This window comes from Equus caballus, chromosome 13 (assembly GCF_041296265.1).
Source record: "Equus caballus isolate H_3958 breed thoroughbred chromosome 13, TB-T2T, whole genome shotgun sequence".
Taxonomy (NCBI): domain Eukaryota; kingdom Metazoa; phylum Chordata; class Mammalia; order Perissodactyla; family Equidae; genus Equus; species Equus caballus.
In genome coordinates this window covers 5552689-5578188 of record NC_091696.1, presented here as the reverse complement: position 1 = coordinate 5578188, position 25500 = coordinate 5552689, and the positions used below count along the sequence as shown (strand labels likewise).

Here is a 25500-nt window from a genome sequence, read left to right as displayed (position 1 = left end):
TTCTAAAGGAACTTCCCACAGAGACAAAAGATTAAACTGTTTTGGATTTTGGCTTTAGCCCTTAGAATCTTTTTAATCTTCAACTGGCATACGAATAAAAAAGCCACTACATTAAAATAGAAAAGGACACCTAATTTATAGTTTTAAACCATAAATAAAAGTTATCAATGACTCAATTTCTATAGTCCAAATCTTAAAATAAACGTTTGCGTTTCTATGACTGTAGAAGACCAAAAACTTAAAACTAATTCTTAAATTCTGATTTTCATTTCCAAAGCTCACGCCTGAAATATAATAATAATAATGACGACAGTGACAGCTAACTTGATATAACTCAGTGGCTGCTGGGTACATAATAACATTGGTTCAATTATATAATAATGGCTAATATTTACAAAGCGCTTACTTTACGCAAGGCATTTCTCTAAGCACTTGACATACATTAACTCATTTAGTCTTCACAACAAACTTTTGAGGTGGGTAGTATTATTTTCCCCATTTACAGAGCAGGAAACCGAGGCACAGAGAACTGAAGTAACTTTGCTAGGATCACAAAGCTAGCAAGATACCATTCGGTAGTATTTTCCTCCTGGCACCAGCAGTAACTATCAATGACACATTAACAACCAGAGCACTGTCCCACGCATACGGCTGCTCCTCAACAAACATGTGCTGATCTGAATTTCCAGTTAGTTATATTAAATTTCTCTCTACACTCTCTCTGTTTACAAGTGGTGATTTTCACAGAGCTCCCTCCAGAAGCCTTCAGGCCTGTGGAAGTGGCTGGGAAAACCTCAGGACACATCACGCCACTGGTACAAACAATACAGAAACTTCCAATCTTTTTGTTTAAAGATTGGCACCTGAGCTAACAACTGTTGCCAATCTTCTTCTTTTTCTTTTCTTCTCCCCAAAGCCCCCAAGTACATAGTTGTAGATTCCAGTTGTGAGTGCCTCTGGTTGTGGCATGTGGGACGCCGCCTCAGCATGGCCTGACGAGTGGTGCCACGTTTGCGCCTGGGATCTGAACCGGTGAAACCATGGGCCACTGAAGCGGACCGCACGAACTTAACCACTGGGCCGTGGGGCCGGCCCCAGAAACTTCCAATCTTAAGAAGAGAATTGGTCCCTATTTTCTGGAATGGAGGGAGGGGAGGGACAGGGGAGTAATATGCCATTTGAGGGCAAGAAAATGAAAATGCCTTAAGTCAGGCAGTTTTATCTACTGGACTGACGGCTGCAATGGACAATGTTGTGGGTTTTGCCAACAGAAGTTCTGCTCCTGAGCACCACTGACAACTATTTCTAGAGTCTCTACAGATGGATCCTTCTCAACCTTCCCAACATCCCCCTCCTAAGGCCAGAATGAAAAGCTGGGTGCCGGCATTCCAACAGGGGCAGGCGTGTGTCACCCGCAGGCCTGAGGCTGGCTGGAACACCTTCAGGGCACTTGGAAAGTTCCACTCAGGCCATTCGTGCAACTAACTCCTGGCCCGCCCGGCCTCCTCGCTCCTCTCCTCTCTCCTTACCCATGCTCAGTGCAGGTCTTTAGATAGAGCAGATGCGAAGGTTAGATAAAAGATGGAAAGTTCCATATGCAAAAGGCCTTTGGCTCTCACTATAAAAGGCCTCACAAACTCTAATACAGTTCAACTGATATTCCCAGGAAAAGGAAGAATGCTTCTCACTACCTGAAATCCGGCGACTGGAGGAATTTCTTCTAAACCCGCTCCCCATCTCCACCCCAAACATCCCAGTCACCACAGTACAGTGGAAAAAGCACTGGACAAGTCAGAAGACCTGGCACTTCTTGGCTCCACTTAAGAACTGCGCGACTTTGGGCAAGACGCTTAATATACTGGAGCCTCACTTACCTCACAAAAAAAGAGAGATGCACTTGTAAGGGCCAACTCACAAGGTTTTCATAAAGATAAAATTAAAAACTAGAGAGATAAAATATATTTCAAAACGTTGAAGTGCTATCCAGATGCAAGATGACGATGCTATTTGATTCAAAATTGGTAAAAATAAATATTCTCTGAAGCTCAATAACACGCAAAGCTAAAGAACAGAACAACACAAAGGGAAAACTTCTTAACAACAGAGGTAACTCTTGACGTCAATGGCTGGTTTGGGTCAGGAAATACAAACATACCCAGGATATTCTTCCTTCAAGTTGAAAAACAGGTCTAGGGGCGAGGCTGCCAAGCGATCCAGCCCTGAAAGGCTCTCTCAAGGCCCTGGCTTGGTTCCCCTGGGCTGGCAGCACTTGCTGTCGCCTGAGCTGACAGTGACTGTGTGGGACTCAGCCGCATGAGTGGGGCTGATGGACACAGGAAGTAGAGCCCACAGATTTCAAGAGTCCCCACTGCAATTCACAAAGCATCATCACTTGTTCCCAACTCACAGGAGAACTAGAGTGCACCCATCCACAGCAGGACTGCTCTAACGGAGACAGCTCAGTGGGACTGGAGCCATTTTCAAATCACCCACACCTCTGCTTATGTTACCTACAATGCCTTTCTGGGCAACCTGAATTCCTGATAAAAAGTAACAAATGGCGAGCAAAAGAACTGAGTGTTACCGACCGTTTTCTAGGGCTTGGCATACGTTACCTTACGTAATCTTGACAACAGTGCTCCAGGGTAAAGATTATCCCCATCTCACAGAAGAAAGAGGCTCAGAAGGATTAAGTATCGTGGCTTAAACGAGTAAAGCTGATGAGAGGAGAATGAACAACCTCAACCCCGAAGTCTCGCTGTGATCACCACACCACCACCCTGCCTCTGGCAGCCACGAAGGTTCAAACTCAAAATCATTACACGGGTTCTGAAGAGACTCTGCCCCTTATCACTTGAAGACGGGATGTTGCCCAAACAGGCGCAAGCAGAAGATTAAAGCCAGAGGATTCTGATATGGCACAAAGAGGCGACCTGACTTAGCGTCTTGACAGCTTTCGCCCTTGCCTACTAGGTCAGTCCTTGCTGGCTGAACCATACCACCTTTACTGAGCGCCTGCTGTATCTCAGGTGCCTGCTAGGTTTTCGGTACAGAGAATACTTCCACTGTGAAATTCTGGATGGACCTTGAGGAAAATGCCTCTGGCTGGAATGTGATCCACCACTGATGGCCTGAGTTTTGTGGGCTGGTGATAAAATGGAGATAAAGCCTTTAGTTCTGAGTTTTCCCCAGGGCTGGGCAAGGGCCAACACTGAGTTGGACTTTCAGGCCTACATGGTTCTCAACTTCTGGCTTATCTTTCCACTGTAAACAACTACAAAACTGGACAAAATATACAAGGAAGCGGTTCTCAGGTATTGGACAGTGGACAGCCAGGGTTCTGATCCTGGTACTTGCCTGTGCATCAGAATCACTTGGAGGGCACAGACAACGCAGGAGGCCTGGGGTGAGGCCATACTACCTATCAGACAAGCTCCCAGAATCCAAGCCTAGACAAGAAGGCCGCAGCAGACCAGGATCAAAGACGGCCGGCACGTTCCATGTGTGCACACTTTCACAAATGGCAAACCACCTGGTTTAAAAAGACAGCTAGCACTTCACCACAAATTAATTAAACATTAATTTTCCCATGGGGCCTAAGGCCATCTAGAAAAATGGAACGTTTAATACTTTATATACAACAAATGATTTTAAACCGAGGGATAGAACCCCAAACAAGGTGGCCTGCCGTCTGAGACACTCACCTTCGCCGTTCCTGCCTACTTCACACGCACAGCCTGCAGCACGCTCCTCTTCCCGGCCGGCACGCACAGCCAGCCCCACCAGTCTAGAGCTCTGGCGTTCCCACCCCTCTCATGCACACACACACATTCTGCGTAAATTGGGTTATATGACTGCGAGGCTTTTTCTGAGTCTTCCTGAAGTGTGGCCTTTAAAAAAAATATTTTTTAAACTGTCTTCCTCCTTCCCTGTCCACCCATTCCAGGGAACACACGTTAACAAACTGGTAGGTATAACCTTTCTAGATTTTTCTTCATACTTACAGACACAGCTCGAGGACATGTACAAATAAGGAGATTAAGAAAATCTGTCTTACAAAAATTCACTATTATGCTTACTTATCTGCATCTTTATTTCTTATTTAACATCATCGCCATGTGGAAACCCCTCACGTCAACTAGTACAGCAGTTCTAAACCTTCCCTTACGATAGCTGTGTAGTATTCCGCAGTGCGGATGTACGTAAATTTATTCCAGTTTCCCTTTTTTCTTTTTTGCCGTCACTTCAAACAAAGCTGCAACAGATACTTGTAACACACATTCCTCAGTTCCAGTGCTTCTACTTCCTACGGGATCGAGTCTAGGGATGGAGTTAAAGGGAGTGTGCATTTCAATTACACAACTACTGCCCAAGAGTTTTTCGAAGTGTGTAATAATTTATATGCAATATATGACATATACACACAATAGATGAAAAAGTTCCCCCACGTTCCTACTAGCAAGAGATGCAGCAGTTCCTTTCAATCTTGAGTTTCAGTTACGTAATTTGCATGTCTCTATCTACTTCTGAATTTGAACATCTTTTCACGTTTATTGGCCTTTTTATATCTTTGTATATCTTTCTACGGGGTCGTTGTTTTCCTGTCAATTTGAAAGAACTCTTATGATATCAGGGCTCAGCTGATATCTGCACTGCAGATGCATCTTCACGATTCTGATGTCTACTGACTTGGTTTATGGTACCTGTTGCTTATGAAGCATTTAATTTTGATGTAATAGTCAACCACACCCCCCTTTTATCTTCCTGTCTTGATTTAGAAGGCCTCACTCATCCCTGGGTTATACATACAGTCTTCCAGAATTTTGCCAACAATTTTTAATATTTAATTCTTTTATCTTTAGCTGTATATAATGGATAATGCAGAGGTCCAATTCTTTTCCCAAATAGATAACTAATTTTGTCAGCATCTAATAAATAAGCCATCCTTTTCCCACTGATTTGAAATATCACTTTTTCAGATATTAACTTTCTCCATGTACTGTGTACTGTCTATTAATCTGTTTCTCTGCCAAAACCACCTTGATTTTTATTTCAGTGGCTTATTGCGTATTCTGCTATCTGGTAAAGTTAGCTTCCCTTACTGCCCCAATAATTCATTTTTTTCCCCATAGTTTAGTGGCTCTTCTAGACATTTATTCTTCCATACATAGCTAAAGATAACCTCATCCACCACTCCTCCCCAAAGAGCCTGTGAGGATTCTAATCGGAATTGTATTATTTATTAATTTTGAGTTAAGCGACATTTTCGTGCTGTCTTTGACATAAAATACAACATGGTACATCTTTCCATTTGTCCACACATTATTTTATGTCCTTCAAGAAGATTTCATAGCTTTCTTCATATATTCCTGTGTCTTTCTTACATAATTTACTCCCAAATAATTTATAACTGTGACATTGTTGAGAATGGAATGGTTTCCTCACCTTCATTTCTAGATTCTCATACCCAGTACAGGGAAAAACTATTAACTTCAGTATATTTGTCTTATAGCAAGCCACAATAAATGCTCTTATTAACTTTATTTTTGATAGAAACTGGTATCTTGGTTTTTCTCAATACATAACATCATGTCACCAGCAAAGAAGGGTGACGTTCTCTTCTTTTCCAATGATAAATCTAGTTTGTTTTTGTATTCACTAGTCTACCAAAGAAATGTTGAAAAATAATGGAAATTGTGGGCATTTCTCTGGTTTCTGATTTTAACTAAAAAGGCTTTATTATTTTGCCACTTAGAATGATAACTGCTAATGAGCTTTGATAAATAGTCTTTATAAATAGTCTTTATATTTTAGCTGTTTCCTTTGTTTCCCATCAGAGATTTAAATAGGAAATGGCTGCTGAATTATATTAATGATGTTTCAGCAATCTATTGACAATATAATTTTTCCTCTTTTATTGTCACAATGAATAAATTATGCAGAATTTTATGATGTAAACCTCCCTTATACTCCTAGAAGAAGTCTTACTTGTTTTTTTTCACATACTGCTGGATGCAATTGGCTAATATTTGTGCCTGTACTCATTAATGAGAATCATCTATAATTTTCTTATGTATGCCATCTTTTGCTATTAAAATTATGTTGGATTCAAAGAGTGAGTTATAGAAATTTCAATCTCCTTTAGAGATTGAAATTAGCGCAAAGCTCTGGTTACGTCACTCTACTGCCTACAAAATAAAGCCCAAAGGCCTTATCCTGGCACTCAAGGCCCCGTATAATTTGGCTTCAGGCTACCTCGCTATTCTTATCTTCCACTATTTCCCTTCGTGCATTTCTGTTCCAGTTAAACTAGACTATTTGATATCTCCCTAAACCTCCTTTTCTTCTCTTTCTCTCACCACACACATATTCTTGCTACTCCCTTCTCTAGCAATTTCCTCATCTCCATTCTCTAACTTATACTCGTTCATCAAGGATAACTAAAATGCTACCTCCTTGATTCCCCCCAGACAAAAGGAACTTCTCCTGTATAAAGGACTATGCATGGTGTGTGTATTTCAAATGACAGCATTCACTATGATATAACAGAACAGTATAGGAGATGAGAGCACAGGCTCAAGAGTCAGATGGCCTGGGCTCAAACCGCTCATCAAGTTAGTGGCCAGGACACACAAATTGCTCACCACTCTGATCACCAGCATCCTCTTTTGTAAAATGGGGTTAATAATGGCACCTGCCTCGTGGCTCTTAAGGTTGTCTTGAGGATAAAATAACTATTTATAGAATGTTTTGCAAATGCTTGGAACACAGTGATCATTCTGCCTCAGGCGAATAAATGCTTTAACTCTCGCTAGAGTATTAGTGAGCAAGAATCATGGATTTTAAATACATTTCTATATTCCTCATCTCAACTAGCACTCAACTTTGCAGACTGCAGGTCAGTGAACACTTACTCGATCAATGAAGTTTACATTGTCTTTAACTTAATATCAAAACAAATCCAAAAAGGGCAAGAAAACGAAAAACTCAAAGTAAGACAAGACCTCACTCATCATAATCATCATTTCTCCTGCTTCTCCTTCCTCCCCTGCTGGAACCGGGCCAGACACGACAGCATGAGCTTTAGGATTTCATCGAATCCACACATTAATCTTAAGAATTTAACTCTATTATCAAGACTTTACTAGTGAAGAACACGAAGCTAGACCAGGCGAGCAACCGTGACTAGGACTGGCCATACTTCCATTTCTCAGACACTTCCAGAGTGTGTGCAGACTTTTACATCAAGCCTGATTCCAAAGCCTGTTTAAGGAAAATCCTTAAGTTTTATCATGACAGCAAAATGATCTTAGAGTTGCAGGGTCTTTTCGTTTAATACCACTATGTGTCAGGTGCTCTCTGTGGCTTTGATTTAAAATTATCAGGCAAAGGAATTAAAGGAATCATATTTATTGCCATAAATAAATTTATTCCTTAAAAACACCAATCTTTAAAACAGAAAAACAGGGGCTGGCCCGGTGGCGCAGTGGTTAGGTGTGTGCGTTCCGCTTTGGCAGCCTGGGGTTCGCTGGTTCGGATCCCAGGTGCAGACATGGCACCACTTGGCAAGCCATGCTGTGGTAGGTGTCCCACATATGAAGTAGAGGAAGATGGGCAGGGATGTTAGCTCAGGGCCAGTCTTCCTCAGCAAAAAGAGGAGGATTGGCAGATGTTAGCTCAGGGCTAATCTTCCTCAAAATATAAAAAAATAATAAAATAAAATAGAAAAACATTAGAAGGAATTTTTAAGAATATAACCTAAACATATTTACATGTACACAAATTAATGAAAACATCTAATAATTTACTGACTGAAAGAAACACTCAAGCTACAGGTACAGCACAAGCCAATTAGTAACAAGACTTTCTAAGCTTTACCAACATGGACACCTGTAGTACAACTTAAGAAAAAAATAATGGAGAACGGCACCTGACACCAGTGTTTACTTATCATGCTCCTATAACACTGGACACCCACACTCTGAGGCCTGGAGAACTCGGTAACCTCAGTGTTTCTCAGCAGAAAGTAACTTTAACGTTAAAACTGGGCAAATCCTACAGAGGCTCTCTGGTGCACAATCGTCACCTGTGTACTCCTCAGTCACCATCTTACAGGTCTCCAGCAACATGAGCCACCGAGAGGCCCACGCCACCTGCTGAAGCCCTCTGCACTTAGCTCACGGCGGTGACCTGGTGGCCTCTCACTGGAGCTGCTCAGGACTGACAGGCAGGAGACAGGAAGTCCCAGGCCCTCGGCCAGCGCGGCTGAATAGTGTGGAGTGTAACACACTGGCAGCCTCTGCTGTTTACATGGCCTTCACGAACGTCACATGTTCGACTTCAGAAACGCAGGCTACCTAAGACCCAGGCAGAAGTCTCTCGTTAAACAACCAGTAAAAACAACATGTAACTGGGGGACACTTTCCTAGGTCAGGTTCCAGACACAGCTAACAGCTTTCACTCGGACACCTGGCCTGTTCTATCCTCAACCAACACAGAAAGTCTGACTTCGAGCCAGCCAATAAATAGTCTAAATTCTAACTTAAAAATATGCTGCACAGCGTGCTACCAACAAAAAGTAACTTAAAGCACAAAATTTTGCCCCAAATGGAAATTTTACAGAAAATATGGCTACTTTTTCAAACAAAATGAAACAGCTGTCAACGGTTTCAAGAATTTTCTCTACCTTGAGTTTCTGTACCTGAATAAAATCCAAACCTTCTGATTTATCATCTTTATTTGCTCTAAATTAAGTAAAACTTTCACCTGAAGAAACTCACAGGGAAATAACATTTACTCTGATATCTCTGCCAATTTTTAAAACACAATAGGGCTTTAAACACAAATTCTAGCTGTCTTTGATAACTTTATGTTGTTGATTCTGATATGATACTTTTTGTTTTTATTTTTTTCCTGCTTCTCCCCAAAGTCCCCCTAGTACATAGTTGAATATTTTAGTTGTGGGTCCTTCTAGTTGTGGCATGTGGGACGCCGCCTCAGCATGGCTTGATGAGCGGTGCTAGGTCCATGCCCAGGATCCGAACTGGCGAAACCCCGGGCCACTAAAGCAGAGCACACAAACCTAACAACTCCATCACCGGGCCGGCCCCATGATATGATACTCTTTTTAAATGCTCCATTCTCCAAAATCTAAGAATTCCTAAACCAAGTATTATATAATAATCATCTGCGCTTTACAAAAGATTTAACAATGCAAATATGATGTGTATTACCTGCTAGAAGAGATTAAAAATGAAATATAAGACTTCTCCATTAGACAACAAATAGATCTTTATATTTTGACGTTTTGTGTAAGACTTTCTGCCTTGGGCCTGAGAAATTCATAATCTTTTGGGTCTTTTAAAAAGCACTTTATCAGAATGATTTGCTCACTACACAAGTCAAACAAGATACAGACGTGTAAGAAAAATGTTAATAATTTTCCTTCTTCCTTACCCCAAAGTAATGCGGAGAATTTGATAGGTACTTTTCCATGTCTGTTCTCACAAACACACACACACACCCTCCTCTACAAATACAACCAAGTGTTTTCTTACTTTTAAAAATGGAGTCATACTATAAATATACTCCTGTGCAACCTGTTTTTTAAAAAAATATAATACTTCAGAGACATCCCTTCAAGTCAATACACAAGGTGTTCCTTTCCAGGTCTTTGGATTGCTAAAAGTTAAATGATTTGGGGCTGGCCCAGTGGCGCAGCAGTTAAGTTCACACGTTCTGCTTCGGTGGCCCGGGGTTCGCTGGTTCGGATCCTGGGTGCAGACATGGCACCGCTCATCAAGCCACACTGTGGCAGGCGTCCCACATATAAAGTAGAGGAAGATGGGCACGGATGTTAGCTCAGGGCCAGTCTTCCTCAGAAAAAAGAGGAGGATTGGCAGACGTTAGCTCAGGGCTAATCTTGCTCAAAAAAAAAAAAAAAGTTAAATGATTTAATGAAACTCAACTAGAGAAAGACTGTCTGGTTTCCCTGGAGAGCTGAGAAATAATTTTAAAAAAAACAGTGACACATAGCATATGACGTTTCAGTCAACTATGGACCGCAAAGACGATGGCAGTGCCACAAGATTAGGGCCACAGAGCCCAGGTGTGCAGTAGTTACACCATCGCGGTTTGTGTAAGTACACTCTATAATGTTCACACAACAACAAAATCGTCTAACAACACATTTCTCAGAACGCATCCTTGTCGTTAAGTGATGCATTCTATTGTATTTTAAACAGAAATGTCTATGTATATGCATTTTAAACATAAACCAGAGCTCAAAAGGCTAGAGGAGAATAAGCAGATATTTCCTTTTGGGTTCACAGAACCATCATCTCAGAGAGGACCCAAAGCTCTTTGTTGTTTTAACTACGAAAATTATATCAATGATCTGAACAGAATACAATGTGCTCCAAAGAGCTGCGGTTATTCAAGTAGGACCAGAAAGGTCTCGACAATAACGTGCTCTACCAACTGCCGTGCTGCTCGCACACAGGCCCCGAGCACCTGCACCCCAGCCATGGGCAGGCCCGCAGAGCGCTAGCCAGAACCTGTGCCATGGCCTTACATGAAAAGATGATGCTGGCTTGTCAGATCCTCTCTTCCTCTCAGGAATGTGAATCAGGACACAGAGGGAAAGCTGGCAGTGAGAATCAGAGCTTAAGGATGCAACGACAGACGGCAGGAAGTAGATGGGGACTGTTTACTCTCAACTCTGAGCGATGTACCATTTTAACAGTCTTCGAAATTCTGGAAATAACTTCTAGACCTTAGGCTGTACTGACATGCTGTTCCCTGGTATTGGTTTAAATGAAGCCCAGCTCAACCCTCATGCCGACACTGGCAAGTACAGGACAGCTTCTAGTTCATAAAGCAAGAGCTGACTCTACGCCTGTTCTTCTTAAGCTTTGCAGAGCCTTTTCAGCAGCCTCCGTGACACGGGAGGCCACTCTGAGCGGATGGACCCACCTGTGCAGGAAGTGCAGCTTGTGCATGGCGGCCAGCCCCGCGGCGATCTCGCACGCCATCCGCTGCAGCAGCATGGTCTGCGAGCCCCCCCGCACGTGCTCCTGCTCGTCGCGCAGGTAAGCCTTTAGGTCGCCCTGCAAACGTGAGGCTAGTTTAGTTTCAAGAGTGGATGAGGTGAACAGACTGGCAACCAAACCTGTGCCTTAACAGACATTACCCATTAAGATCGGTTATTAGAAGTTACTTAGATTTGAGCTTAATAAAGACTCTCAGACTGAACAAGTTTCAAATTGTAAAAAGTAATTCCAACCGAATATTTCAAAGGTACAGAAAACATTATTATATTCTTAGAATCATTGTAACTAAATTAAACATTAGTTAATCTTTGCTATATAAACACAGGTAAAACAAGACAGTAAAAAAAAAGGAAATTTTGCAATGATGCACAATTTAAACTAAGTGCAGAAGTATAGAAAATTCCAGGTAACTAAGAGAGGACATGACGAGGAAAAGAAATGGTGCCTCCCAGCGCCTCTAAGGATCCCAGGAGATACGTGGTCAGAGAGTGCTACATCATGAGGGCTACGGCCAAAGCACTCACGAGCAACAGAGAGGGAGGGAAAAATGCGTGGAAAAGGAGGGACAAGCACATTCAGCGCTGGTAACAATGGCTTCAAATCTCTGCCCTGTGTTGCCCAGAGACCACTGCGAGAAAGAACATTCCAGTCACTCCACAAAAATTTACAAAGTTAATAAGCTTATTCAAAGGATAGCAGCATGGGCAGGAAAATGAACAAATTCACATTAAGACATCCAATGTGTGTACATTTACATGCTGAGCTCCCCGGGTACCACCTCCTGACTTCCCCACCTTACCCTTTTTCTCGCCCCTTTAGTTTAGGACTGCACATTCTGGGGGGTTTATAATACGTCTGTTTTGGGGAATACACTTTTGAGAAAATAAAATCTTCCACATTCTTCTTATCATATGATTAAATATTTGTTGATGTGATTTAATTTCAAATTAAAGCCTTAAATAATCAGTTATTACAATTTAGAAAGCAAGCCCATAGCTTTCAGTTTTCTTTATATCTGAGTTAAGAAAAGACTCTCCTGGAAGGAAATTTCCCTTGACCAACTACAGAATATACTACATTTCTTATAACTGTTACTGAAGATAGTAAATTTATCAAATTTCTCCCAGAATAAAACCTTAAAATATGATACTCCTTTACCAACATTTGCCGACATTAAATACTGAGGACATTCTAACGTAACTTCTAGGTCCACTCCAAGAATGTAAGTTTGTTTTCACTCCCAGTTCCAGTGATCGTTACACGAACGATAACGGTGGTATTAATAAGCATTACCATCCGAGCTTTCGAGTGGGGTGCCAAGCACTGTACCAGCTTACACACTTGTTACCTCAAAGAAGTCTCACAGTTTGAACACTTTCCAGATGTGGAACGGAGGAGGAAGGTCAAGATGTGCCCAAGGCCAGAGCTAGTAAATGGTGGGGCTACGCTTCAACTTTCCAGTCTACCGACTCGTCAAGACAATTCTACTCAGTGAGTGAACTAAATTAGTATCCAGATCACATCTATTTGTTTTACAAAAATGAATGTAAAATAACTTAAAGCCAATCATGTGGGTTTGTTGGATTCTCCCACACTTTCTGGCGCTGCTCTGCCAGGGAGGCAGTTTCGCGCCGTCAGGACCAGCGTGAATGCCCACCCACATCACTCTCCTCTTACTTCTTTCCAAACATGGTGCTTTCTCCTTTGTTCCCACCGCAATTACACGCTGCTCCATAGGAGAAATAGACATCTATTTTTTCCTTTTAAAAACACATGCTGCTCCCCACCCCCACCCCCACCAGGCTAAACTCCATCCAGCGTGGGAGTGCTGGGAATAAAGACAGATTTGGGTGACAATTAAATTGACCCAGGAAAAATTTCAGCAAAGAGCTCTAGACCTACAGGCTAATGGGATTTTCACGAGGTAGTCCAAATAGAAACTAAATATGAAAATAAATAGCTTAAATTTATTTACACTACCAATGAAATGGCCACTTAAATTCCTTTGTCTAACCCCTTTCCTACAACATCCATCTAAGGGAAAAATCACCCTCACAAAAGTAGGATTGTGCTGTGCTGTATCTGGCCAATTCTCAAAACAAACAGAAGCTGCTGGCAAACAGTGAACACTTCACAAGTGACTTTGGCCATGAATGCAGGAATGGCAGAATGGGTGTAGTTGTTTTTCAAGGTTATCGAAAGTATATTCATCACAACTCACTGTTCCTAAAATATCTTCTCTCCACAATATTCCACTCCCCAAACTTCACTAGAAGATAAAATACAATAAACAGAAGGGGATTTTGCTCAAGAATGTTAACACTCCTAACGGCTCTAGCTTGGCAGGAAGCAGAGGCCTCCCCCAGCCCACCTGGGGGAGATAAAGCTGGCACAGGCCGGGCGAGCACATCTCTGAGCTGGGTGAGGGGTTAGCACCATCGACTGCTGAGGAGCCTGTCACTGCTTCTCACGGATGGACCTGCGATGGACTGTGAAGGATCGAGGGTTAGTTCTACATTCTAGAAAGATCCTCAGAGCTCTCCTGATACAGCCATTTAAAAGAAAAATCAGCATAAAATCTTTAATCACCGTAAAAAATGTTTCTATTAAATAAGTACTAAAAATTGATTCATTCTATCCAAACTAGGCTGTACTTAGATGTTTGGTTTATTTATGTTTTAATGGGGCTTAGTGAGTAGACAGGGATTACTTTGGTCCACAATTTAAAGAAAAAACACTAAGAATAGAAATGTAATCTAAATTAAAATAAAGTTTCCTTTATCCAAGTTTTAAAAATTTCTCAGATCCTCCCAAAACCCCCGAAAAAAACTGGAAAAGAAAAATTTATGACACTAGATGGCAGCAAAGTGCTATACTGTACTAAGAACTCAGCTAACAGAATAGCAGCTTGGAACGCCTTCTCGGACTGAGTCATTCAAAGATCTTTTCATGGGTTAGTCACAGGTGTCCTCTTAAATTCCAACAGAAACTGCCAGGAGGGGTTTATCCGGCTTTTTGCAGGAGACTGAGAACAATGAATTGAGTTCAATACAACGTAAAAACAAGTAAATAGCTTAATAACTGAAAAACCAGTCATTTATACATTTGACTAAATGGATGGAAGAATGGCATCAAGAGCCACACACTCAGACCTGCTGATGAAATAAAACATCAACCCCGAGCTGAAGCCCCTGGGTACCTGGTCCCAGCCACACCTCCCCACTCCAACCTGACCCCGTTTCTTAACCTCCAAGTTCCCTGCCTGTGTTTATTTTTTCTCACCAACACTCCAGCCCCCGCCTGTCTACATCCACACCCTTACATGTCGCCTTCTGTTACGATGGATTATTCACCCTGGTGCCTTTCTAAGCTCAACCTCTTTGTGAGCCCATCCCTTCCCTCCGCTGTAATGCTCCAACATCTGCCAGGCAAACCCACACACAACCGAACGAGTCTCCCTCTGCCTCCACGCTTCTCCCCTGCTGCCATCCCACTGCCCTCTTCTCCACTGGGTCCGCAACTCACCAGCAGAACCAAGTGATGGACCCATTCCATTCCTTCCTTCCTCGTCAGCCTCCTGGCTTTCTTCCGATCTCACTGGCCATTCCTTTCCCGGGCCCCCGTGCTGGACCTTCCTCTTAGAATCCGTTAGTGCTGGCACGCCCCAGGGCTGCATCCTTTGTTCTCCTCACTGTGGACAATCATTCCCGGGTGACTGTATCTACCCCATGGCTTCAAAAATCATCTCTCAAACACATTTCTCTGGCTCAGACCCCTCCAACTCCTGAAGCCCAGATTCATCTGTCCAATTGCTGACTTGACACCCTTCCCTGGATGCCCTAAGAGGCCCGTCAAACCTAACGCATCTGGTACAAAACTTCAACAACCCACTCCATCTCAGGACACGGCATCACTGCTTTCCCAGTGGATCAGTTCAAAACTGTAGACCTCATTCTTGAGTTTGTCTGTCTCTAGACTCCCACATCCAACCCATCACCAAGTCCGGGATCTATTTTCACAAAGGGGGCAGCAGCCAGGCATAAGGAAAGGAGAGGCCACCAGCAGGGCCTAGGGCCTGGGGATGTACGCTCCCCACCACGTCACCCCTGCCCTCACTGTCAAGCCTGATCATGCGGTGTCGTTGTTCAGCACAAGCATCTCCTCTGCGGGCTTTGAGTGAGGGACAGCATCCACATGCGCCTCTGCTCCACTGTAGGCATGTCCTCTCTTTTCTACATGAACTCTTTAGGGGCAGAGACATGTCATTCATCTTCGTTTGCCCGGCACCTGGACGGGTCTCTGGTGCACAGACTTAATGAATACATTTATAAATGAGACAGGTCCATTAACTAGGCATTTTCTGTACAAAAGGGCCAATTCTAAAATGGAGGCTTCCCACTGGCAAAAAAATATGTACAAGCATTAAACCACTGGGTCTAAGTACACAGAATAAAATTAAGCCACCAGTTAAAATCTCTACTTTGCCATTAGTAATTATACGACGGCAGGCAAGTCAATGAACCAGACAAGGGTGAATCGAAAGCATGGTCCTGAAGTCAGACAGACCTAGGTATGATTCTTCAATGAGTCTCTCCATCTCCCTCAGCCTCAGTTTTCCAATCTGTAAAATGAAGCTACTGCCACCTGTCGCACAGGGTTCCTAAGAAGACTCATCAGCTGGAGAGCGAGTACCAAACGCCCCACACAAGGCCTGGCACAGACAGGCTGAGCCTTTCCTTCCTTAGTCTCCTAGGTGGGCAGCGGCCAAGGCCACCTTCAGCTCTAAGAAAGGCCAAAGCCCCTTCTAAGAGCCCATGATTCTAAGCGACACTGACTCTTCATGAGACTGAAGAAAGCGAATCCCACAGCGGATATGCTGCACCTCCAAGAATGCCAGGTGGGCTCCTTCCCATTCCCACTCGGCCACTGCTAACCCCTTTCAGAAATTCACTCACTGCTTTACCGGCTGAGTATCATGAAGGAAATCTGCACACCACATCAAGAACGCTCCCTTGCAAAGACAATATTATCACCGCTTGCTTCGGAGTCAGGCGAGAGTTAGGTGTTGACTCTGAGAAATATTAAGATGGAGCAAAATTTAACTTATATTCTTCTCCTGACCCCCTCAGCTTGCAGTCTAGTCTCCTACGTGGTTCGGCTCTGTTTTTTCTCCCCTCCAGCTGACCTTCCCCGGCAATGCCGAGCTGCTTCTCCTAGCCTCCCACTCCAGCCCTCTCCACGCCCGCTGTGGGATCGCGCATTACTTCCCTCACACACACTGCGGAGCTTCCTTGTCTGGCTTGTGCTGTTCCTGCTCTCCTTTTCTGCCTAAAAACAGTCGAACCACCCACTCTTCCACTCTCAGTGACTCAAATACCACTTCCTTTGCAAAGGCTTCCCCGATGATCCTAGTAGAATTGTTCTACTTCTATACACACTCCTCAAACCCTTACTTAATAATGAAGTAGGATTAATTAATTTAAGTAACTAAAAATGAATAAAAACAACTACCATTTCCTGCGCACTTACTGTGTCCTCAGCAATTTACATTCATCATCTTATTAACGGTCAGGGTAGTCATTTTACAGATGTCTAAACTGAGGCTTAACGCGGTGCGGTCACTTTCCAAGGTGAAACACAAGTAAGTGGCAGACTGAGCATCTGAAGGCAGGCCTGCCTGCTCTACAGGCACAAGAGACAGGAGTGGGTGACTCCCCTCTGTATTCCCTAGGGCACTGCGCACAGCTCTTTGTACTTACTAGGTGCTGGATACGTTTCTGATGAATGACTGATCCTTAACCAAAGAACAATCTCATGGCCTCCATATTCATGTGAGAGTACTATGCACCTCCTGTGGCAACAAGTTTTACACAACACCCTGCAGAAACCTGTCCTTTCATAAACAAGGCACCATCAGCATCACAAATCGGTGGCTGCAATCCAGCTACCAAACTCAATCAGAAGAGTATTCATTTTCTTTCATAAAAATTACAAGATAAAGTGCTTTTCAAAAACAGACTGGCAATTCCATCTTACAAAGGATTACTTCAATGCAAAAATATTCCTTCCTTTCTACTTAAAAGATATTATCGTTGAGCATGATCACTGCCTGGTGACGACTGAGGAGGCCAACGTTCACTCAATAGCTCCTGAGCCAGTGAGAACATGTGAAGATAGTGGCTCCTTTCACTGGGGCTGCAGCTGCTTATTACCAGGCAGGGGCTAGCGCCCTCTCTGTCCTTTGGAGCCCGGCCAGTGGGCAGTTTTGCCTTGGATGACACCCCCTGCTCAGGCTGGCCTATTTCTGGGAGGGTTCTGGGGCATGCAGCCTAGGAGTGGGTGTGGCATCAAAGCCAGGCTTTGGTGTGTCACGGGGACGTCCCTGCAATCACTGCAGGTGGGGTCCCTCTGCTTCACTGGGATGACGCTACCTGACGGTTCCTGCCACACAGTCTCCGCATACAGTGAGCCCAGAGAACCGGACTTCAGAGTTGGGGACCCTGTTGGGTCAAGAGCCTGTTTCCTCTCAAGTTTAGAAGGGCCCAGAGGTGATGATCATGAAACTGCCCAACGAGACAAATGTGACCTCTTGCTACTGGGCAAGGTGGAGGGATCCCTGGGTTAATGGTCTTTGATATGAAACTGACCATTCTAAGCACTGACCAACAGATTTCCCAAGAGCACCCTAGCCTCCTCCTAGTATAGGTAATACGTGGTACAGTACCTTAAATAATATAGTAGGTTATTATCAACCTTTTCTTAAAAACAAATTTTCTTTTTTGAAGAATGATTTTTTTGGTGAGGAAGCTTGGCCCTGAGCTAACATCTGTTGCCAATCATTTTGTTTTTTTTCTCCCCAAAGCCCAAGCACATAGCTGTAATCCTAGTTGCAGGTCATTCCAGTTCCTCCATGTGGGATGCTGCCACAGCATGGCTTGATGAGCGGTGCTTAGGTCCATGCCCAGGATCTGAACCAGCAAACGCCAGGCCGCCAAAGCAGAGGGCACAACCTTTTTTTAAATTGTGGCAAAAAACGCGTAACATAAAAGTACCTTCATAACCGTTTCTAGGTGTGCAGTTCAGGGGCATTAAGTCCACTCACACTGCTGTACAGCCATCACCAACATCCACCGACAGAGCTCTTCCCTTCATCACCCCAAGCCGGAACTCCGTACCATGAAACAGTAACTCCCCATGGCCCCCTCCCCAGAGTCCCCAGCAACCACCACTCTTTCTTTCTTGTTTTACCTCAAGGTGCACCCACGTGGCAGCACGTGTCAGAATTACCTTCCTTTTCAAGCCTGAACAATACTCCCTTGCATGGATATACCCAATCTTGTCTATTTAATCATCTGTCGATGGGCACTTGGGTTGCTTCCATCTCTTGGCTATTGTGAATAACGCTGCTACAAACATGAATGTGCAAATATCTCTTTGAGATCCTACTTTCAATTATTTGGGATCTATGTACCTAGAAGTGAAATTGCTGGATCACGTGGTAATTCTATTTTAATCTTTTGAGGAACAATTATCATTTAAAAAATGTTGTTGCTGATCAAGGTACCATTGGGTGGTGCACTTAAATTAAAAATAGCTATTAGCTCCACACCGCCAATGAAAGCTTTCGGTGGTGACAAGGGCTCTTTCCACACGTTTAGCTTTCAGGAGAGAACATTTCCCCAATGTAACTTAGGAGGGTCACATAAAATACGTGTTTCAAGGAGCCACATTTGTTAATTCTGGAGCACTGTATGCACAATCTTCACCCCAAAATACAAAAGCTGATGCAAATTGAGATAAGTTAATATGCTTTGAATTAGTCTCAGTACTTAGAGAATATGCACTTAAATCTGAGATCTGAAAGTACTGGGAAAAAATTTTATGAAAAGAACGTCAAGTTAAAAAACATATGTTTTATTATATTTACATGAAAATTAGATTTACATAGAAACAATGACAAAGAATAGTCTAGAATCTTGTCAATACTGGGTCATATATGGAAACTGAAAAGGAGTTATTTGTGTGTTTTGCAACGTTTTAGCATTTCTTTATAAAATAGGTTAAACTACTAATCCCCCCAAAAACAGGCAGTCTCATTAAAAAATAAATTAGAATAGCACTAACACTAACCCTATCACCTGAACCCATTCAGAAGAAAACATTAAGCTGAGCATCCAGTCTTTTACCATTCCAGGAAAAACAACTACATTGTCTAAGAAAATGTTCAGGAATGGACCCAGAGGGTGAATAAGAACAGGAAAATGCCAAAATATATGAGATAGTTTTACAAACCACCTCAATTAGCCTGGAAAGGTGAAATTTCAAGTAGATGCTAATTCCTGCTGTATTTCTGTTATGCTCACTCATGGAGAGTGTTCTGATTGTTATTTATAATCAGTATCAGGAGCTGAGGGGCCCAGAAAGGGCACCATTAAATGTCTCAGAAAAATAGACTTCTGACAAGCAGACTTGTCTCATCACACAAAAATGCATCTTTGCGGTCTATTTTCCCTCAAATTCTGTCTCAGCACAGAATCACCTATCATATTGGTCACATAGAGCTAGATTAAAAGGAGCTACTTTCACACTACAATAACCCAGGACCATAAATATTATAACTTTGATAATGCTGAGACAATCAAAGCAAAATATAATATGCAATAAAACTATCAGAAACCCCAGTGAGAATTCCTTCCTCTTAACCCTCATGCTTCCATTCAATATTTATCAGGCTGAACGGCAATTCTCACACGTCTGCTCCCTTTCAGTAGGAAACCTGAGGGCCAGGACCAAATTTCTCTCTGCATGCCGAGTGCAGCATGCTGCCTTGTGCTACACAAGTGCTCAACAAATACGCAGCCTCCGTGATGGAGGAAAACGTGAGATGGCAGAGAAGTGGGCTTAATTCCAGTTTTCCCACACGGAGAAAGAGCTCTATGAGGTCCCAGCTTTTTTGAAGGAGGGATAAAATAGTGATTAATTTTAGACTTTGTTAAATTAAATACGCATGTTCTAATTTCTCATGTAACCATACACAAAATTAAGAAACCATATCTAAAATCCAAACTAGGAGACAGGGAAAATTGAAACAAGGAAAAAAAAAACCAACAAGAATCCAAAAGAAGGCTATGAAAAAAGCAAAAGAGAAACATTGAAACAGGCAGGAAAAATAATGCAAAATAGGTACACAAAATTCCAAACATCCTACAGATACAATAAACGTAAATGGACTATACGTTGCATGTTAAGTGACCAAGACTGACAGATAAAAACAACTTTTACAATAAGCTATTTATAAGAGAAGGGTTTGTTTATAAACATAAGAAAAGGACTGACAGAGACAAATAGGCGAATTCTAACCAAAAGAAAACTGGTGCAACTATATTACTATCTGCAAAAACAGACTTTATCCTTAGTAATGCTTTTAATCTTCAAGAAATCCCCTTCATAATGATAAAAGGTTCAAATTACAGGAAGTTGTATCAACTCTAAATTTGTATCCCTGACACAAGAGGGAATCAAAATGTACACAGCAAAAACAACTAGAATTATAAGAAAAATTCATAGAGCAGGAGATTTTAATATGCCTCTCAATAACGGATAGAAAACTGACTTGGGCCCCCTCAATTCCCACCCCCCCCAATTAGAAGGATATAAGAATTCTGAACAACCTCACAAACTTGACTCAGAAGATCCATACAGATACACTATATAGAACATTAGAATACATTTTTTCTTTTCCTCCAGCATCTACAGATACAAAAAAAATACCAATCCTAGGGTGAAGATAAACGTAGCCTGGAACAGGGCTGCAGCTGACCCAGAGCTGGCGTGGAAGATGAGTGAGAACCATTTCTTCTTATTAGCCACTGAGATTTGGGGGGCTACTACAACATAATCCAATGAAAGCTAATATATCGAGTTTATTAATAATTTTTCATTGAAATTAAAACAAAAATTCACAATGTTTACTGCTGTCTTTCAACTTTACCAGCTGAAAATATTGTCTGAATTAACAGGGATTTATTTTGGTGTCCTCCCACTTTCCTGTGCACCATCAACGCAGTTTTAATGTTCTGAAAACTGAGATGATGCCAAGAAATCAATCAAAACCTAGCTTAAAAAAAAGACATTTACAGGAAATTTTCACATAAAAATTATTATTCATAAAACCAGCACAAAGAATAATCTTTCCAACTATAAATCTTAGTAATACCTAAACGAGGCCATTAATTTTAGGTTAAGAAAACAAACCAACTAATTATTCAGAAATATGTTACACACATTGGCTGTTTCTAAAAAAACTGAAAGATTGTGGGTACTCTCTGGGTAAGGAGATTCTTGAGCTCCCTCACGGGGAAAAGCGTTTCCAAATGCCCAGGTGAAGTGCAGACCTCAAGCTCTCAGGAAGGGCAAACCTGGCCCAAGCTCTGGCTCGGCCACATACTTGAATACACCACATTTTCTTAGTCTCCTTGAGGCTTATTTTAACCATATTTAAAATGAGGACAAATATGACTAAATGCACGCAAACAGCTTAGCATAAGGATGGAGTATAAGACAACACGTGTGCCAGCTAATGCTACCACCAAAGGTAATGAACTAACACGTCGCACAGTTCTTAAAATGGGAGAAATGAAAGCAGCCTCTCATCCAGCACTTCCATCTGGCCCAACACTTGAGTATAACCTTTTGAATGCCTGACCTTGAATTTCTACTAAAAACTTACCAAGTCACAGAACTCGAACACCAGAAGATAGGGAATTGCTTCTACACATTGTCCAACACACTGAAGAATATTTGGATGCTGAAGAATACTGGCAAAAATAAAAGTTACAGTATTGTTCATCAGGGAGCATGCTAGTAAGATTGTTCAAACAGTCATCCAAATTTTAACATTCATGATGACAAATACAATAAACTGAAAAGAGCACATTAAGATTATACTTAGATATCTTCTGAGTTACATAATAATTAAATAATTCAAAGCCAATCAGGTCAACATTTTCACAAATTAAAGTAGAACTCCTAACACAAGCATCTTTAACTTTAATCATTTAAATTTACAGATATCATTTTGAGGCAGCATTTAAAAAGAAGGCCGACTATATACTTACAAATTCAATAAGCACTTCAATCCATACATTAAATAACTCAGGACTCCTCAGGCTATCTGGCTTATATACTGTTTCCGTAAATTCCCACAGTACAGCTGCCCCTTAGTAGCCACAGGGGACTGCTTCCAGGACCTCCAGACACCAAAATCCACGGACGCTCAAGTCACTTCTATAAAATGGCATAGTATTTGCATATAACCCACGCACACTCTCCTGTGTACTTTAAATCATCTCTAGATTAGTTATAATACCTAATACGATGTAAATGCTATATAACAGTTATTATACTGTATTGATAGAGAATAACGACAAGAAAAAAAATATGTGCATTTCAATGATGCAACCATCATAGGCCTTTTGATCCACAATGGGTTCAATCCAAGGATGTGGAACCCTCGGATATGGAGGCTGACTGTATATGCAAACTCTTTTGGGAAAATATTTTGTCCAAAAGGAAGTAAGAAAAAAAAAAGATATGTCAAAATAGTTTTTTAAAATACTTTTTAGTTTGAAGCAATTATGAATTAACATAAGTTGCAAAGATAGTACAAAGAGGTCCCATGTTCCCTTCACCCAGTCTCCTTCATTGACTACATCAGACACAATTCCAGTGCAATACCGGGGAACCGACACTAGGATCCAGCGTGTGTATATTCTCTGTCCTGTTATCACATGTGGAGATGTGTGCAAGCACCACCTCAACAAAAATACAGAACTGCTCCATCACCACAGAGACCTCCCCCTCGCTCCTCCTTTATAGTCACACCCACCTCCTTGCCTCCATCTTCCACCACCCCTAAGCCCTGGCAATCACTCATCCGTTTTTTCATTTCTATAATGTTCTCATTTTGAGACTATTATGTAAATGGAATCATGCAGCATGTGGCCTTTTGACACTGACTTTTTTCACTCAGCGTCATGCCCTCAAGATTACCCCAGTTGTTGCACGTATTAAGAGTTCATTCCTTTTTATTGCTGAGAAGGATTCCACGGTATGGACGTACCACAGTTTGTTTAACCATTCACCTATTGAGGGACATTTGTTTTTCCAGTTTTTGGCTATTTACAAATAAAGCTGCTATGAACAATCTTGTAAGGGTTGTTGTGTGGAAGTAAGTTTTCATTTCTCTGAGATAAATGCCCAGGAGTGCAATAGCTGGGTTATAGGATGTGACGATTAATTTTCTGTCATCTTGGCTGGACCATGGTGCCCAGATATTTGGTTCAACATTATTCTGGATGTTTCTGTGAGGGTGTTTTTGAATGAGATAATCATTTAATCGGCAGACTTTCAGTAAAGCAGACTGTGCTCCACAATGTGGGTGGGCCCCGTCCAATCAGTTGAAGACCTTAATAGAACAAAGACTAACCTCCCCAAGTGAAGAAGGAATTCTGCCAGCAAATGGCCTTGACATGAACTAACACTGGTTCTTCCCTGGGTCTCCAGCCTGCTGGCCTACCCTGCAGATTTTGGACTTGCCAGTCTCCATAACTGTATGAGCCAATTCCTTAAAACAAAGTATCTATCTGATCTCTCTCGCTAACCTATCTTAGCTATCTGTCTAGCTTACAGATTCTATTGGTTCATTTCTTTGAAGAACCCTAACACATATGCTAAGTTTTTTAACAAACTGCCAAACTATTTCCCAAAGTGGCTATTACATTTTACATTCCCACCAGCAATACATGAGAGATCCGGTTTCTCTACATCCTCACTGGCATTTGGTATTGTCACTATTATATTTTATTTTTTCTAATACTTGTGAAGTGATATCTCATCATGATCTTCATTAATTACCCTAGTGGTTACTGATGCTGAAGATCTTTTCATGTGGTCGTTTGCTATTCATATATCCTCTTTGGTGCAATGTCTCCTGGATTGTTTATTTTTGGTTTTTTTTACTGTTGAGTTCTGAGAATTCTTTATAAATTCTAGATAGGAGTCCTATATCAGACAGATGGTTTGCACATATTTTCTCCCAGTCCGTAGCTTGTCTTTTCACCCTCTTGCCAGGGTCTTTCAACAGAGTAAAAATTTTTAATTTTTGATGATATCAATTTATCCTTTTTAAAATGGATCGTGCTTCTGCTGTCAGGTCTAAAGTCTTCATCGAGCCCTAGGCTCTAAGATTTCCTCCTATGTTATACTCTAAAAGTTTTATAGATTTACATTTTACTTTTAAATCTATGATTCATAGAGTTAATTTGTGTATAAGACATAAGGTTTAGGTCAAGGATCTTTTTTCCCCCAAGAATTATCCAATTGCTCCAGCACCATTTTTTGAAAAAGCCATCTTTTCTCTTGAACTGCTTTAGCACCTCTGTCAAAAATCAGTTGGCCATACTTGTATGGGGCTATTTCTATGTTCTCTATTCTGTTCCATTGGTTTCTGTGTCTACCTCTCTGCCAATAACAGTCTTGATTACTATAGCTACATAAGAGGTCTTGAAATCGGGTCGAGTGAGTCCTCCAACTTTATTCCTATGTTTTATAACTGTTTTGGCAATTCCAGTTCTTTTGCCTTTACGTCTAACTTTAGAATAATCTCGTATATAGGTTTTAAAAATCTTGCTGGGATTTCAATATGAATTACAGGAATTAGACAGGGAAGAATTGACATCTTTATGAGTTTTCCAATCCATGAACATGGTATGTTTCTTCATTCATTCCAGTCTTTGATTTCTTTCATCAGCGTTTTGTAGTTTTCAGCATACAAATCCTGCATGTGTACTTAAGTATTTCATTTTTGCTTTTGAGCGAGTGCAAATGTTATTTTATGTTAAATTTTGGTTTCCACATGTTCATTGCTAGTATATAGTAATAAAATTGACTTTTGTATGTTGATCATGTATCCTGCAACTTTGCTGAATTCATTTATTAATTCCAGGGGATTTTTTTGTAGGTTCCTCAGAATTTTCTACATAAAGCATCATGTCATCCACAAACAGAGACATTTACTTCTTCCTTTCTGATCTATATGCCTTTTGTTTCCTTTTCTTGCCTTATTGAGCTGGCTGGAACTTTCAAGAATATGTTGAATAGCAGTGCTTTGCCTTGATCTTGGGGGTAAAAGTCCTGTCTTTCACCATTAAGTATGATGCTAGATGTGTTTTTGCAGATGTTCTTTATCAAGTGGAGGAAGTTTTCTAATTCTAGTTTTGAAAGAGTTTTTATCATGAATTAGTGTGGGGTTTTGTCACTTGTTTTTCTCCACCAACTGATATAATCACGTGATATTTCTTCTTTACCCAATTAATATGGTGGATTACATTGATTTATTTTCAAATACTGAACCAGACTAGCATCCCTGGCATAAACTCCAATCGGTTAT

At 41.6% G+C, this 25500-nt stretch overlaps 1 protein-coding gene across 19 annotated transcripts in view; it reads right to left on the bottom strand.

The window, feature by feature from the left end:
* Nucleotides 1–25500, bottom strand: part of LMTK2 (lemur tyrosine kinase 2) — a 96112-nt gene that overhangs the window by 24387 nt on the left and 46225 nt on the right. For all 19 annotated transcript variants that reach the window (XR_011424498.1, XR_011424497.1, XR_011424496.1 and 16 more), the window contains exons 6-7: nucleotides 21781–21868; nucleotides 10975–11108 (exon numbers count right to left, since the gene is read on the bottom strand). Coding sequence is in view for 3 of the 19 variants with exons in the window: in XM_014729803.3 (XP_014585289.3) it covers nucleotides 10975–11108; nucleotides 21781–21868 (222 nt within the window). In the remaining 16 variants the exon portion in view is untranslated. The remainder of the gene's footprint in view (nucleotides 1–10974; nucleotides 11109–21780; nucleotides 21869–25500) is intronic.